The sequence below is a fragment of the Polyodon spathula genome, chromosome 12, assembly GCF_017654505.1.
Source record: "Polyodon spathula isolate WHYD16114869_AA chromosome 12, ASM1765450v1, whole genome shotgun sequence".
Classification (NCBI taxonomy): Eukaryota; Metazoa; Chordata; class Actinopteri; order Acipenseriformes; family Polyodontidae; genus Polyodon; species Polyodon spathula.
In genome coordinates, this window is record NC_054545.1 from 20,775,479 (window position 1) to 20,792,704 (window position 17,226).

At 36.2% G+C, this 17,226-nt stretch overlaps 1 protein-coding gene across 1 annotated transcript in view; it reads left to right on the top strand.

Moving 5' to 3' along the window:
* Nucleotides 1-1,155: 1,155 nt before the first annotated feature.
* Nucleotides 1,156-17,226, top strand: part of LOC121324357 (nuclear factor NF-kappa-B p105 subunit-like) — a 94,301-nt gene continuing 78,230 nt past the window's right edge. Inside the window, exons 1-7 of the mRNA XM_041266099.1 lie at nt 1,156-1,228; nt 4,108-4,189; nt 8,703-8,743; nt 9,711-9,809; nt 14,568-14,716; nt 15,074-15,195; nt 15,492-15,650. Coding sequence (XP_041122033.1) covers nt 1,160-1,228; nt 4,108-4,189; nt 8,703-8,743; nt 9,711-9,809; nt 14,568-14,716; nt 15,074-15,195; nt 15,492-15,650 — 721 coding nt within the window. The 5' untranslated portion in view covers nt 1,156-1,159. The remainder of the gene's footprint in view (nt 1,229-4,107; nt 4,190-8,702; nt 8,744-9,710; nt 9,810-14,567; nt 14,717-15,073; nt 15,196-15,491; nt 15,651-17,226) is intronic.

The following is a 17,226-nucleotide window of genomic DNA, read 5'->3' on the forward strand; positions in this document are numbered from 1 at the left end:
AACCCAAAATAACGTATTATAATCAGTTCTAACACAAAAACTATTACAAAATTCCTTACACTACCTCCTCTGACCCTGATTCATGTGTCAGTTCACCCTGACTGGCAGATCTCATCCATAGCATTGACCCTGTGTAGGGGAATAATTGCATAGAACCATTCCTGTACCTGTTTGTTGCTGCCCTGTACTACATTTATTCACAGAGTTATATGTTTTAAAATATTTTGAGTTTGTGATCTATTAAGTTTATAAAAATGTATAAGTAAATGTATTAAACTGCAGCTGGGAACCAAACTGTGGGTGGTAGGACAAAAGGAACATGACATTCCGCCTAAACTTTTATTGCATTACCCCTTTTCCTGTTGACTTCTCACTACCTTGTAAAAAGCTGTTCCCCCTTTTTCTGTAAAGGTATAAAAACTGTATGCTAACTGTGTTTTAGAACACTGCTTTGGTTTCCTAGCACTGATGTGCTGAGCTGTTCTCGTTTGCGCAAACTAATAAAGCTTTATATCTCTGAACACCTGGTACAGTTGGCTCTTTTAGTTGCGGACCTGAAAAGTTCCACGACACCTGACTAGCAGATCTCATGTAGGTTCTGAAAATCAAACAGCTAACAATGTGTATGAGGCTCTTTCAGTCTGTAAATGTTAATAAAATTAGTACTAATATTAGTAGTAGTCATAGTAGTTAGAGTATCATTTGTTATGTCATTATTATTGTTTTTGTATCCTTATACCATAGTTTACCAGAGTGTAATACATTATAGTGAAAGCAAGGTAAAGCACAGATATGCGATAAAGCAAATAAAAAAAAATTAACTTTGGCAAGTCATATTCTAACCACAGGGAAAACTGCAGAATTACTGAGCAAATATACTGCAGTAAAATTAAGTGTACTATTATTAATATTAACAGTAATAATCTTGGATACATGCATTTCAAATCACAAATCACCAATATAATGTTTTTCTTTTGTTTCTTACATTGAATTGAATCTTGCTCTGTCTGACATGACCAGGTTGGAAATGTGCATCCATTTGGAACAGTCCAGTGTGATTTATTAACCAATAGCACATCAGATAATTGTTTTGAATAACCAAAAACAGCTGGCACGCTGTTTGTTCAAACGTTAGTTTCAGAATCGATGCATTAGGAAGATGTGTACAAAAGAGACTCATCACAACAGGTTCAGGAAGCAAGATTGTGTGTCTGCGAGAAGCCTGAAGGTACAGTATGCTGTTTTAAAGAAATGAAAACACGTTTGTACTTCATAGCAAGTCAAAGTGTAGACAGCTTTTCCTGGCAAAGATATAGCTGTGCTTGAAACAACATTTCTACAATATTGTTGTCAATATTCTGTGATATATTTCTAAAAATAAATAAGCATGATTTGTAGTTAGAAATTGCATCTATAAAAGCATCACTGATCTTTTACAGAAGATGGGAACTATATGGTTGTTAAGGGATTTTCCAAGGGACGTTTAGCAGCATAAAATTAAAAACATATTGGTACTGTATTTATAGAACAAACCAGAGGGGTTTCACTGATTCACTGTGTAAGGCAGCTGTGATCAATTTCATTTTTGTTCATCGTTTAATAGAGGCTTAAAAAGTAAGCCCTGTCATTAACACCTGCTGTTTTTACTGAACTAGTTTTCTTTATCTTAGTATTTTAACATCATTTCAATGGAAAAGCTATTCTTTTACTGAATTGTAATTGTAATGTGTAAGGAAAACTAAAGACTCCTTACAAGACCCTAAGTAAATGTCTGTTTGGTTGCAATTTCCCTTTCTGAAAAAAATGTCAATTTGTAGTAAAGAGCTTTGAGAGTCTAGCACATCACATTAAAGTGATGAAGGACAGACTCTGTGTTGTATTGTGTAATTTACAATCAGCAGGTGTGTTTGCTAGCTATATAGGGATTTAGCTCACATTACTGGCATGCTGATCAAGGTTTACAGCATGCTGTCACTGATTTAATAAAAGTTTAAGATTAGCCCATTGTCTTTGATCTTTGATTACGTGTTGTGGGAGGACCTCAGAATCCCAACATTACACATGTAAAGCAACATCTTTTTAATGTGCATAAATGTGTGTGTGTGTGTCATATATATATATATATATATATATATATATATATATATATATATATATATATATATATATATATATATATATATATATATAGTATATTTCATATAAAGTGTGACAGTCCATGTCAGGTATACTATGACAAACATGTACTTGAATATGGACTGCCCAGAAAGAGTTGTTTCAGTGCACTGATGTGGGGCAGGTCTAATGATATTAAAGAGGTGTTTCAGTGTCCCTCATTATGTGTTACCTTACACAAAATATTATTGTGATTTTCTTTAAATAAATTAAATAAGTGTAATGGTGGTGACTTTGCGAAAAATATATTTAATACTGAAGTCCTGGCTGTCCGTTATTAAGCAGAGAAAACTGGTTTTGGAAATCAGTGAAATGCATTTAGATTAGAATCCATGATTTGTTTGTTTTATTATGTCATCATCACCAGGAACTACTGTCATTTTATAAGAAACATTTTTATTAAAATTAATGAAACAAAAATTAGGGTTTCCATAGATAATATAGTTTGACAGGCCCACCACTTTGCACTGCATTCAGCACGGCTAGTAAATGGATTGTGGTCATCTGTTTCCTGGGGGTTTTAAATGTTTCCTTGGTTAAGAGTTTAGTTAACCTCACAGAGACTGTTTCATGCTGAGCTCTGTGGTGTTACCCCAGGTGTGCCTGAGTGCTTGTTTCACTTCTGTTTTTCTCCCATATCAGAATTACACACATTAACGGAAACCAGCTAAGCGTCTGAGCTCTCGCCAAACTTTATTCAAAGTGCAAAATATTATTTTTACAATGTTTTTAATTTGTAGACAAAGGTCTGTCTGTATATATTGGCTGATCTTCTGCATTGCTATGGTCTTCCACTTGAACTCATTTTCAATCTGTCACCATTGTTATAATAGAAAATGCATTCAGAATGAGCTAGGACATGTCATTCAATTGGAGAGCACATGAGTTTGCAGCTCCTATTTGAAAGTGTTGCTTGTGTTTTTAAAAGACTGTTCATCATAAACAAAGCAATGGCAATTCTAAAAGCCTGTCAGTAACATACATCCCTGCCATGGCTGTGAATTCAAAATAATCAGCATGAAGAAAAAGCAGATGATCTTAACCTAGACCAACAGTATGTACAGACTAGTCTACAAGTCTGGCCCTATACCATGAACTCATTGTGCTTCACAAAGTCCAATGAAACCTGCTGAATAATGTTATGGTAATATATTGAATTACACACCGCTTTATAGTAGAGGTCCCTTTTATCTGTTTAACTTTCTAAACTGTGAAAGATTTACATTTAAATTATAACATGATGATAATACTGAAGGCCACTTCCGGTGACTTTTACAATACGTCGTTATAGCAAAACATCAGACTAATGACTAAATTATCTAAGATTATGGATTTAATATATAAAAAATATAATATATATATAAATATATATCTATCTATATATATATTAATCTATTATATTATATAATATATATTTTGGGATGATATAATCACGGTTCGTGCACCTTCACTCACTCACGGTTCGTTGCCCCTTTAAAATCGGACCCAGCACACCGAAATGGAATTTCAAAGTGCTGACGCGCTATTTTAATACACAAAATAAACACCTAGCTCTTTTTGAGCACTAACTAAACACAGAGTGGATTCTAACTACTTAACCGGACAGGTAAGCTGCTTACCGGTTTGCAAAACAGGTTCAAACACACAAACAAAAAGGCTTAACACACTACCTTTTTAATACGACTGAACCACACTGTCAGGTTTCTTCCCACAGCAGATCCCCGAGTAGACCCCCTGTCCCCTGCCATTCAGTCTGAGACCCTTCACACAAACTGCTGTACGCTGGAGGCTTTGTGATGTGAACACGAGCCCCGGGTTTGAACCCAGGTCTCCAGAGATGTAAATGGCTTGTTTCTTAGCTGATCATTTCTCAGGATGTCTTATTGAATGTATCTAGGAAGCCCTCTAATGATGTTCTTCTGTACTTTCTAGATGGATCGCATCGACTGTAGCCCGCTGGACCCAGATTTAGGTCTCTGTACACAGATCATGAATTTTGTAGAGCTTCCTTCGAGTAAGTGGACATTTTAAAAGAGCAATAACCAAACTTATTAAACCCATTCTCTTGTTTTTCTGATTATCTTACTTTACAACCCAGCAGTTTAAAAGCTGAGGTGACTTCACCATTCTAACATGTATGTCCATCAGGGCTGTGAATGAAAATGAGATTTATCAGTATGATGAGAATTACATGACTTAGAGCAACAGTATGTACATAATAATAGAGAATAACACATGGGCATTGGGTAAGAGGTATTTAAGACCTAGATGTCACTAGGTGTTGTACTACGCTAAGGTATAGTAAAATGAGTGATTTACAGTACGTAATTGTTCTTACGATACAGTTCAATGTTTAAGTGTGACATACTGGCAGGTGGGTGTACAGAAAGAGAGACACCTCCGTATACACAATTGCTAATTCATTATGCTCAGTAATGTTAATACCAAGCTCCATCACAATTTAAAAAGCCGAATATAAGATGTATGTAAAAATGTAAGTGTGGCACAAAGATGGACAGACAGACAGACACCCCATATAGCCCCAGAATGTAATACTATCAACAATATATTGCAGCCGAGTAATGTTTGTCAAACTTCATCACAATTGCACAAACATTTTATGTTGATATCAGAAAATGAGGTGTGAGATAAATACTACACTATCCCTGATAAGATATGAAAAAAGGGAAGCAGGTGCAATCATGGAAATCGTGTGATTGAATGTGGGGCACAAGGGAATGGACGAGCAGTGGAGCACAAGGGCATGGACGAGCAGTGGGGCACAAGGGAATGGACGAGCAGTGGAGCACAAGGGCATGGACGAGCAGTGGGGCACAAGGGAATGGACGAGCAGTGGAGCACAAGGGCATGGACGAGCAGTGGGGCACAAGGGAATGGACGAGCAGTGGGGCACAAAGGCTTGTGCTGTTAGCTTAGAGAATGCTTAAAGAGGCATGAGCAGCTCACTGAGGCCCAAATTTATAAAGGGGAAAAACCAACTGTAAAAAGCCACGTAATGTGCGTGTTCAATACTGTGGAGCATTACACATCTCTCACAATAAATAGCGGGTTTGAGTCAACCCCGCATGTGTAGGCTACACATTCCAAAAGAAAATTAATGGCACACAAAGACCTCAGCCTGGTACTAGCCATAGTGATGAGGATGCTCAGAAACGAAAACTGAAATTTACCAATATGGAAGTGGAGATTTTGATACATGCAGTATTTGTAACACATGAAGATGTGTTACAAGCGTGAAATACATCACCAGGACAAATTAATAAAATATAGAATGTGCGGTGGCATCTTAATAAACAAACGTACCACTTCAGAGTTTGTAGTAGGTTGCTTATACATTACGAAGTTATCGTCCAGTTACTGTGCTTCGCTTCTTATTTCATACAGAATAATTCCAGGCATATAGACTTCTCAAACTTCAGAAACAATACATTTTATTTAATTACTTCCATGGCAGTCAAGAGGGTGGATAATCCTTCCATTGTTGTACAGCAATATGTTCAGCACCAATAACTCCATACATCTTCATACGAACAGTCTTCAGTTTAACTAGGACTTATATCTTATATAATAAGTCTTATGCAGTTACAACTCTCCTATTTCCTATGTTTGTCTGTATTTCTTACTCTATGTATGACTTTAAAGCATATCTGTATCGTATATATGGTCAAAAAACGGTAATTGCTCTAAATACAGACTAACTGCGTCATCTGTCCCACTGTCTTTTTTTTTATCACTTTCTTTCCAACTTGAATTTAACAATACTGCCTGAACCAGTATTGTTAAATACCAGAATGCCATATTACAAAAATACATTCTGTAGGCATTACTAAAATAACAACATTACTGGGGAGTTAATTCCAGAACCTCACGATTCTCTGTGTAAAAAAATGCCTCCTATTTTCTGTTCTGAATGCCCCTTTGTCTAATCTCCATTTGTGACCCCTGGTCCTTGTTTCTTTTTTCAGGCTGAAAAAGTCCCTTGGGTCGACACTGTCAATACTTTTTAGAGTGACCAGAACTGAACACAGTATTCAAGATGAGGTCTTACTAATGCATTGTACAGTTTTAACATTACTTCCCTTGATTTAAATTCAACACTTTTCACAATGTAGCCGAGCATCTTGTTGGCCTTTTTTATAGCTTCTCCACATTGTCTAGATGAAGGCATTTCTGAGTCAACAAAAACTCCTAGGTCTTTTTCATAGATTCCTTCTCCAATTTCAGTATCTCCCATATGATATTTATAATGTACATTTTTATTTCCTGTGTGCAGTACCTTACACTTTTCTTCATTAAATGTCATTTGCCATGTGTCTGCCCAGTTCTGAATCTTGTCTAGATCATTTTGAATGACCTTTGCTGCTGCAACAGTGTTTGCCACTCCTCCTACTTTTGTGTCGTCTGCAAATTTAACAAGTTTGCTTACTATACCAGAATCTAAATCATTAATGTAGATTAGGAATAGCAGAGGACCTAATACTGATCCCTGTGGTACTCCACTGGTTACCACAGTTCTCAGGTTTCTCCTTTTAATCAGTACTTTCTGTTTTCTACATGTTAACCACTCCCTAATCCATGTACATGTGTTTCCTTTAATCCCGACTGCATTCAGTTTGAAAATTAATCTTTTGTGCGCGACTTTGTCAAAAGCTTTCTGGAAATCTAAATAAACCATGTCATATGCTTTGCAATTATCCATTATTGATGTTGCATCCTCAAAAAAATCAAGCAAGTTAGTTAGACACAATCTCCCTTTCCTAAAACCATGTTGACTGTCTCCCAGGAGGACCCTGTTACCATATAGGTAATTTTCCATTTTGGATCTTATTATAGTTTCCATAAGTTTGCATATAATAGAAGTCAGGCTTACTGGTCTGTAGTTACCTGGTTGAGTTTTGTTTCCCTTTTTGTGGATCGGTATTACGTTTGCAATTTTCCAGTCTGTCGGTACCCCCCCTGTGTCAAGAGACTGCTGCATGATCTTGGTTAGCGGTTTGTAAATAACTTCTTTCATTTCTTTGAGTACTATTGGGAGGATCTCATCTGGCCCAGGGGATTTGTTTATTTTAAGAGCTCCTAGTCCCTTTAACACGTCTGCCTCAGTTATGCTAAAGTTATTTAAAACTGGATAGGAACTGGATGACGTGGGGCATGTTGTCCGTATCTTCCTTTGTAAAAACTTGTGAAAAGTAATCATTTAATATATTTGCCTTTTTTTTTTCTTCCTCTACGATTTTGCCATTTGTATCTCTTAAACATTTAACCTCCTCTTTGAATGTTCTCTTGCTGTTGTAATATTGGAAAAACATTTTGGAATTGGTTTTATCCCCCTTAGCAATGTTCATTTCTATTTCTCTCTTGGCCTTTCTAACTTCCTTTTTGACTTGCGTTTGCAGTTCGGTGTACTCTTTCTGTGTACTTTCTTTTTGGTCTCTTTTTAATGCTCTGTAAAGTGCCTTTTTCGCTGAATTTTTTTTTTAAACTGATATACTGAGGTACAAGAATAAAAGCATAGTTGTAGATCACCATGTGGTTCTTGAATGAAGAATAGGTGTGTTTTATTGTTAATAAATGCCTTCTGTAACAAAATAGCATCAGGAATGAGACTCAAAGGCTTGGAAACTACAGTTTAAGCATTGGCTGCACATGTTTAATAAACAAAAATAAACAAACAAGTACAAACAAACAGACACAGTGGCCAAAATAAAATGTTTAAACAAAACACTACTGTACACCGATGTCAGGCTGGACATTTGCCTTCCCTTCACTGCACTACACATCACAGCTCAGCTCAGCTCAGCTCAGTACAGCTCAGGTCAGCACAGCTCAGCACAGCTCAGCCCAGCTCAGATAAAATTTTTATATATTAGTTGTGTATTGTAAATGTTTTTAATTCTTCATTTGCTTTTATGTCTGCTTTATATGTCTATCTGCCAATTCTCTCTCTCCATATCCATATTTCTTTTTCTATTTTATTTTTCCTTCTTATACGATTAGCTGATGATCGGTCATATTCTCTTCTGTAATCATATTCTCTTCTGTTCCATTTTCTGTAGTTGTGTTTGTGCAGGGACTGCCAATGAAAATTTAGCTCATAGCTAAATCTGGGTGTAATGCATCTTGTGACATGTCATAAATGTTAAAATTTGTACGTTGTCCCTGCCAAATAAATACATAAAGAATTCAATATTCATGCATTCAGCACAGAGGGCTGCTTTAATCTACTATTGCTTGAAATGTCAGTTGTCTCACTATAGTAAATATCATTGTTTGCTGTTTTTTTTACACACATAATAATGGGTATGAAATATAATATCTAAAGTATAACAATGGAGGTGCCATACATGTTGGTTTAATCTAGGCCCTAGTGTCCAATGCCTGACAAAAGAAGCTATGGAAATAAAGATTGCGTCTTATCCATGTCACGCTCGGAATCCATTTGAAATCCTTGCATGTTTTGAAAATTCCACACACTCTATGATACTTGTATTGTCATTTTCTTCTAGCACAGGAACCGAAAATCACAATTATTGAGCAGCCAAGGCAGGTACGTAGATCCAGTTCTGTACTACTTCTTTATCTATTCAAGTTCATGTCACGCAGCTATAGAGGTTGTACCTTGCATGAATCACCTACATTGTTGTGTTTAATCTTTGTTTCTGAACCCTGTTGAGCTCATTTGGGCTCAGTGGTGCAATCCACCAGTGTCTGCCTCTGCCTCAGGTCCTGGCAACAAGAATGCAGCCAGTACCACTGTTCACACCTTTCATTCACACTAAAGCTAACAAGAACCAAATAAACAATTTATAACTAGAAACATCCAGGAATGTTAATATTACTGAACAATTAATATACTGCTGACACTGGTGACTCCAAAAAGTAATTTGCTAAGAACTACTGATTTACTTTCTATTAGAAGTAATACAGATTACGTTTATATTTATTATTATTCTAAAACACACCACAGTGTACTTATTGCTAGGGCTCTATTTCTTTCACAGCTTTACACACTCTAAAAATAGGTATTCAAGATATTTATTACGCTGCGTGTTCCTAAATGTTTAACTGATCACCTGAAAAACAGGAAATGCTACATTGTATTTTTAAACATTCTATTTTCATCATCAGTGAAATATCAAACAAAATAAAAACACAAATACAGGTAAAAATAACAACACATGAAGTCCTCTTCTTGTACTGGAGATAGCAACATTTAGAAGAAATATTTCCTATATTTGATGCAGGTGATGTGTTTTTTGTTTAAGACATTTTAAAGAAATGGTGCAGCTCTATGCAATGTGTGTTCAATCATTTACCAGAAACAAACTAAACTGGCTGCCAGGTTCCTCAATGTAGTGTAACAAGGAGTGCATCTTTTGGTCCTGAAAAGTAATGAGATTACTTGTCAATATTACATTTTAAAAGTAGTACTGCAATAAGTAACTCAAAGTAATGTGATTCCAAGTACCGCTGTATAATTCCATGTGGAGTGCGACGTTCTTCCTATCTTCTAGAGGGGTTTCCGTTTCCGGTACAGCTGTGAAGGCCCAACTCACGGAGGAATACAAGGAGAGTGCAGCGAGAGGAACAGAAAGACGCACCCTACCATCAAGGTATTCAGCACCAGCAAGGGTTTCACTGACAAAATAAAAACACACACCCTGCCATCAAGGTAATCAACACCAGGAAGTGTCTCACTAACAAATGCAGTGATATCCATACTGCAAGACCAAGGCACTCCTATGTAGAGAGGGCTTGAGGTTGTAATGCAGTGACACTGCAAGTCCAAGGCATTCCCTGCATGTAGATAGGGCTTGAGGCTGTAATGTAGTGAGATCCACATTGCAAGACCAAGGCATTCCCTGTATGTAGAGAGGACTTGAGCATGTCCAGCAGCTCCAGTACTTGTTACATCTTGGAGTTCCCTCCTAGTGGTGCCCTGGTTCAAATATGCATTTTTAAACTGGAACCATGTGACTGATCTACAACTGATCTTAACAAAGCTCTTTTATATGATTAATAATATTTTCATATCTGTGCCTCATCAATAACCAAATATACCATTTTTTCTACCACTGAGTTAAAGTAAATGTACTCTCTTTAACCAAAAATGGCTTCTGTATATTTAAAGTCTGCTCCTATTTGAATTCTTTTTCAAATGAACCAGTTGTTTTAACATATTTCTTCATAAATGCTATTGCTTCTGTTTCAAATCTTTCTTGTTCATGAATGCCAATGCTTCTGTTTCAACATTTTTCTTCTTCATGAATATTATAGCTTCTTATTCACATTTCTTCTTCATGAATACCATTGCTTCCATTTAACATCTTTCTTCTTCTTGGATACGATTGTTTCTGTTAACATCTTTCTTCTTAATGAATATCATTGCTTTTGTTTCATTATCTTCCTACCATTGCTTCTGTCTCATATCTTTTCTCTTCATGAATACCATTGCTTCTGTTTTAACATCTTTCTTCTGAATGAGTACCATTGCTTTTGTTTTAACAAATTTCTTCTTCATGAATACAATTGCTTCTTTTTCACATATTTCTTCTTCATGAATACCACTACTTCTGTTTCGCATCTTTCTTCTTCATGAATACCATTGCTTCTGTTTCACATATTTCATCTTCATGAATACCACTGCTTCTGTTTCGCATCTTTCTTCTTCATGAATACCATTGCTTCTGTTTCACATATTTCATCTTCATGAATACCACTGCTTCTGTTTCGCATCTTTCTTCTTCATGAATACCACTGCTTCTGTTTCACATATTTCATCTTCATGAATACCACTGCTTCTGTTTCGCATCTTTCTTCTTCATGAATACCATTGCTTCTGTTTCAACATCTTCCTTCTTTCTGAATACCAGTGCTTCTTAACATTGCTTCTGTTTCACGCAATTCTTATTCAGGAATACCACTGCTTCTGTCTTAACATCTTTCTTTGTCATGCATACCATTGCTTATGATTCACATCTCTCTCTTCATCGATACTATTGCTTGTGTTTCACATCTCTCTCTTCATCGATACTATTGCTTCTGTTTCACATCTTTGTCTTCATGAATACCATTGCTTCTGTTTCACATCTTTGTCTTCATGAATACCATTGCTTCTGTTTCACATCTTTGTCTTCATGAATACCATTGCTTCTCAACATCTTTCTTCTTAATGAATACCATTGCTTCTGTTACAATTTTTACCTTTCTTTTTTAATGCAATTACTTCTGTTTCACATCTTCACGAATACAATTGCTTCTTTTTTAACATCTTTACCTTCATGATTACCATTGTTTCTGTTCCACATCTTCTTAATGAATACCATTGCTTCTCTTTTAACATCTTTCTTCTTCATGAATAACAATGCTTCTTTTTAAAGATACTATTCATGCATACCATTGCTTCTGATTCAGATCTTTCTTCTTCATGAATACAATTACTTCTGTTTTAAAATCTTTCCTCATGACTAACAATGCTTCCATTTTAACATCTTTACCGTTCTTTATGAATACCATTGCTTCTGTTTCACATTTTTCTTCTTCCTGAATACCATTGCTTCTGTTTCACGTCTTTCTTCATCATGAATACCACTGCTTCTGTTTCACATGTTCTTCATGATTACCATTGCTTCTGTTTCAATATCTTCTTCATGAATACCATTAGTTCTGATCTCATCTTTTGTCTTCCTGAATTCCATTGTTTCTGTTTCACATCTTTCTTCTTTATGAATTCCATTGCTTTTGTTTTCACATCCTCTTAATGGATACCATTGATTCTTTCTTAACATCTTCTTCGTGAATATAACTGCTTTTGTTTCAACATCTTTCTTCTTCATGAATACCATTGCTTTTGTTTCACACCTTTCTTCAGGAATACCATTGCTTTTGTTTTAACATCTATCTTCATGAGTACCATTAGTTATTTTCTCATCTTTCATCTTCATGAATAACATTGCTTCTGTGTCACATCCTTATTCATGGATAACATTGCTTTTGTTTTATATCTTCTTCATGAATAATGTCCTTCTGTTTTAACATCTTTCTTCTTTATGAATACCATTGCTTCTATTTCACAGCTTTATTCTTTATGAATACCATGGATTCCGTTTCACATCTTCCTCCTTCATGAATATCATTGCTTCTGTTTCACATTTTTCTTCTTCATGAATACCACTGCTTCTGTTTCACATTTCTTCTTCATGGATACCAGTGCTTTTGTTTTACCATCTTTAACGTTCTTCATGGATAACGTTGCTTCTGTTGCAATGTCTTTCTTCATCAATACCACTGCTTCTTTTTCATGATGATTAAGCCCAGTTTGTAAGGTTTTGAGTGTCGCCGGAATGGATTTTTTTCATTATGCCATTTTTTGGTAAGAATCGTAATTAATTCTAAATACACTCCTAAAATGTTAATTGTAGCCTACTATGATTTTTTCAATAAATGAACAGCAACACAGTCATTCAGCAAACTGGACAGCTGCATAAGAATGGCCAAAATTACAGTTAACAGAACTGTTTGTCCTGCCTCAGCTAACTTATGATTGGACTGCTGCAGAGAAAATACAGGTCTTTGATTGGTTGATCGCATCACCTGTCTGATTTTAGGAAAATGTTAACTGCAGCTGCCCACCCCTCACCTGTAATGCACAAATGTGCGTACTGAGGCTGGTAAAGGATCCTTTTCTTATTATGCCCCATGGTCCTGGAATGAGTTCCAATCTAAACTAAAGCTGCAGACCCAGATATCTTTATTGCAATTTAAGAGTAAACTACATGATTTCATGACTGTTGTAATTGTTTTAAATAGTTGTCTACTTTTGTGTTTTTTGATTATTGTTTTAAATGTGTATTTGTTCTTGTTGTCCGATTGACTTGTTGCTACCTGCTTGGCTAGGTCTCACTCATAAAAGAGGTTTTAATCTCAATGTGACTACAAGGATGATAAATAAATTAGGTATTGACTGTTGATCTACAAAAAATCTTAAAAAAATAAAATAAAAAGATATTGCATAGTCAGCAACCAGTTTAATATATTAAACTGTACTAATATATTTGTGCACAGTTTTTGCAAAGGCTTTGTTGGGCACACAAGCTGTCATCTTATATATCATAGATTATAAAACGATGACTCGTGTGTCTAGAAAAAAAAGGTTTTCTGAATAAGGTGTCTAGAAGGGACAGATTAATTTGGAATACCCTGCTTACAAGGCATGGAATAGCTATTAAAATTTCCCACTATTCCGAATACAACTGGAATCCTGATAGAACAGAACAACTGGAACAGGTACCCGGATAGCAATATGGGTGCAAAAAACCTTGCATTATCTCCTCACTGTTTGCGCTGGTACTGGGGAATTTAATATGTTTCTCAGCACGTCGCAGCAACGTGGTTATCCCAGTAGCCAGGATACACATACAGCCAGACACTACCAATTGCTCAGATATGGCATGACTGTGTAGGTTTGTTCCAGGTCATCATGCAGCATGTGCCATAGATGAGTCGAAACCATACCTGGACACGATTTGCTCAATTTGCTGGGTGTGCCTTGTATCGTTCACATCCACATGTTGTCGGACACGCTGCATGCTACCCACGTTTCCCATTGTTGCCTGTTTGTAGTCGGTGCTGGAATGGTAGTGTACGCAGTCCTTTTACAGAATTTGCACATCACAAACCTGGTTTTGTTCTTGGCACATACCTTCGAATATACCAGGATCACGCATATTATCGGCCACTCCCCCTTATTGCGCGATGCATACATTTTATTTCTGCACAGTGCAGAATGGATTGTGATGCGCAAAAGAACGTTTTGAATATGGCAAATTGGCACAATTTCGGCACAACAACCATTTGCAACCCTCTGCGTGGTGTGCAAACAGTTTGAAGGTCGGGCCCCACCCAAATGGGCTTTTCTTGAATGCCACAACTTGGGCCTTAAGATACTTTTTTCACTTGTTTTTAATTATCTAGAATCCGCAAGTGTTTCCAAACTATCTTAGAAATATTAGGCAAAAGTTTAGAGTAAGTCAGTAGTAATGGGACTCTTGACCTATTTTTATCTCTATTTTTATAATCTAGCATCTAGTGCTTTTTTGACAAGCTTCTAAAGTTTCTTTACGAAGGACATTTGGGTAAAAGGATTTTACATCCATGCAAAAAAAAATGATATTCCGTGGAAGATTATGCTATATATACTGTATATATAATTTTAAAAAGTAAAACTGCTGTGTACCACAAGGTGTAAAATCAAAAAGAAAAAAGGTAATGTAGGCACACAAATGTGAATAATTGTTTTAAAAAATAGTTGAAGGACTTGAATTGATCTTTTTTGGTGGTTGAGTTTTAACATTTGTGTTTTGTTTCTGTAGGTGTTTAATTATACTGGACCTGCTAAAATTGTCGTCCAGTGTGTCACTACAGATGAGCCTCCATTGCTTCATGTGCACAGTGTCGTAGGCAAGCAGTGTACAAATGGGATATGTGAAGTCTACATCAACTCTAATGATATGATTGCGAGGTAAAAAAAAAAGTTAAATGTACTGTTCAAAAAGGGCAAAAAGCAATTTGTGGAAATATAATAAGAAACCAAGAGCTGTCAAGATTTTCAATGAAAACCCTGTCTGTAAAGCGATTGTAGCTAACTAAAGAATTCCAGACTTTTCCAACCATTCAACTGTAGTCAAGCGCAAAGTAGGGGTCTTACGCTGATGTGAGTATCATTAACTCATCAACCACGTGGAGGAGATTCATACAAAATCTTCCTGTTCATAAATTCTCTTATCATCTTGTATGCTGTATATTGGCAGCCACAAAAAAAAACCTTGTTATGAAATGATCTTTCCTTTTAAATCTTACTTCTTGGTTTGTTTTGAAGCTTTCCCAACTTGGGAATTTTGCACGTTCCAAGACGAAGTGTTGCTGAAATTTTAGAAGAGCGGATGGTTCAAGGATGGAGGAAAGAAAACTCTGAGGGATTCCAACTGAAAGAACTGACAGGCAAGCTGGCACAAGGTCCACTGACTGAAAGAATTATATGAGATTCTCAAGATTCTCTCTTGAACATAAAAGTTAGACAGATGCAAAAAAATCCAATATAACTACATAGATATAGTAATTTTTTAAGCATAACATGCACATTTCCACACATTTTATAAGAATTGCTGCATGTGAGGTATCAAAGCTGGATGTCAAGCATGTGTAATGCATGCTATTTTTTATTATTAACTTTCTTGTCTGTTGTGAAGCTTTTCAGCATAATCAACTAAATAAATTCCTATGTATTTTTAAACTAGATGAAGAAAGAGAACACATTCACAAAGCCGCAGAGCAGCGTGCCAAAGTCATTGACCTGGCAGTGGTGCGCCTGATGTTCACAGCTTACCTACCTGATAACAACGGCACCTTCACACTCAGACTGCCGCCTGCACTGTCGGGACCCATCTATGACAGTAGTAAGTACAGCCATAAGAGAGCAGTGCTGGGGACAAGTTATCCGTTACAGTTTACTTGCCGTTACAGGTACAAATACCTGTAGTTGCTTCTCAGGCAGTTTTTTGGTTTTCTTTTGGTCAGACTGCAGCTCGAAACATTTTTTGAAGATCAAGCTATTGAACCTGCTGGTTCTCTCCTCTGAAGTCATTTTCTAGTAAGATGATTTGAAAAGTGCGTTCAGATGATGTGCAGTTATTTTAGCCTTTTCACTTTCCTCTGTGAATATGGCATCTAACTGTTGCATAATGGCAGTGGAAATACATTCAACATTTCCATGTTTCAACTCGGTGAACCCAAAAAAACGCTCAACAACACGTCCAGTTTTGGGAACAATGTACTTAAAAAACTAGTACAGTTTGGGAATTATTTTAATGTCACTGGTTTCATCCACTTGAACAGCAACATAATCAGTCTGTTTCAGTTCTTTCAATATATTTTCCCTGCAAACCTCTAACATGCAGCCTAGAAGTTCATTTTGAACAGTCTTTGAGTTGCCTTTAAAGACTGTGGCGATCTTCAAGTGTGTTTCTATGGCCTGGTCAGTCTTTGAAACAAAATCTACCAGTCCAAGAAACACACCAGGATTAGATGATGATGATAAAGATGATGATGACGATGTTTCATCATGACCTCGTAGGGCCAATTCAAAAGCTCCACAGAATATGCACTCAATGATGCGTGTTAGTATGTGTCGGTTTTTAGACACTTCATTGTGCTTCTTTATGGTGTTTTGGTAAGCACTGATTAGTGTCTTAGCAAAAAGGAGACAAGGAAAGCAAAACAGTGCAGTGTGGCTTGCACTTGCACAACCCCATGGCCTTGGCTTATACCAGGGCTTGTTAAATTTTCAGGTGTATGCTCATCCTGTGTCACTGTTCACCTGCACTCATTTGGGTCTGCTGGGTCCCAACCTTTTGAGAGTTTCTGCACTTCCTCCAGTGTAGCAATGTTATTTGCCAACAGAAATTCTATTGTATTTATGTCTGCTTAGAATATTAAAACCTTAAATGGAAGTCCTAATTAAGGCCAATGAATGAAAAAAAAAATGTAATCAACAAGTAGATTTAAAAAATGTATTTTCAGGAAATGGTAGATAATTAAGAAGAAGAAATAAGCCTGACTGGGATTGACAGGATTTGATATTTATTTATTAACCGATTTTCTTAAATAGCCAGTAGTGGCAGAAAAGACTGATCTAATATATAAATACGTCTAGAAAAAAATTTAAATAAAGAAAAAAGACCTGACTCGGATCGACAGGATTTTGTATTTATTAACTGATTTACTCAAACAGGCAGAAGTGGCAGAGAAGACTGATCTAATATATAAAAAAGTCTAGAAAAATAAAGAAAAAAGACGTGACACAGAGCAACAGGATTAAAAAATACATAAAATATTATAAAAATAAAATATATACTGTACGCTATATTTAATAACTGATTATCCTAAACAGGTAGTGGTCGGTACTCGAAAAATTAACAACAAAACTGCCAAACGTGGCAAGAAGCGCTGCTTAAGAGAAGCAGCCTCAGGAGA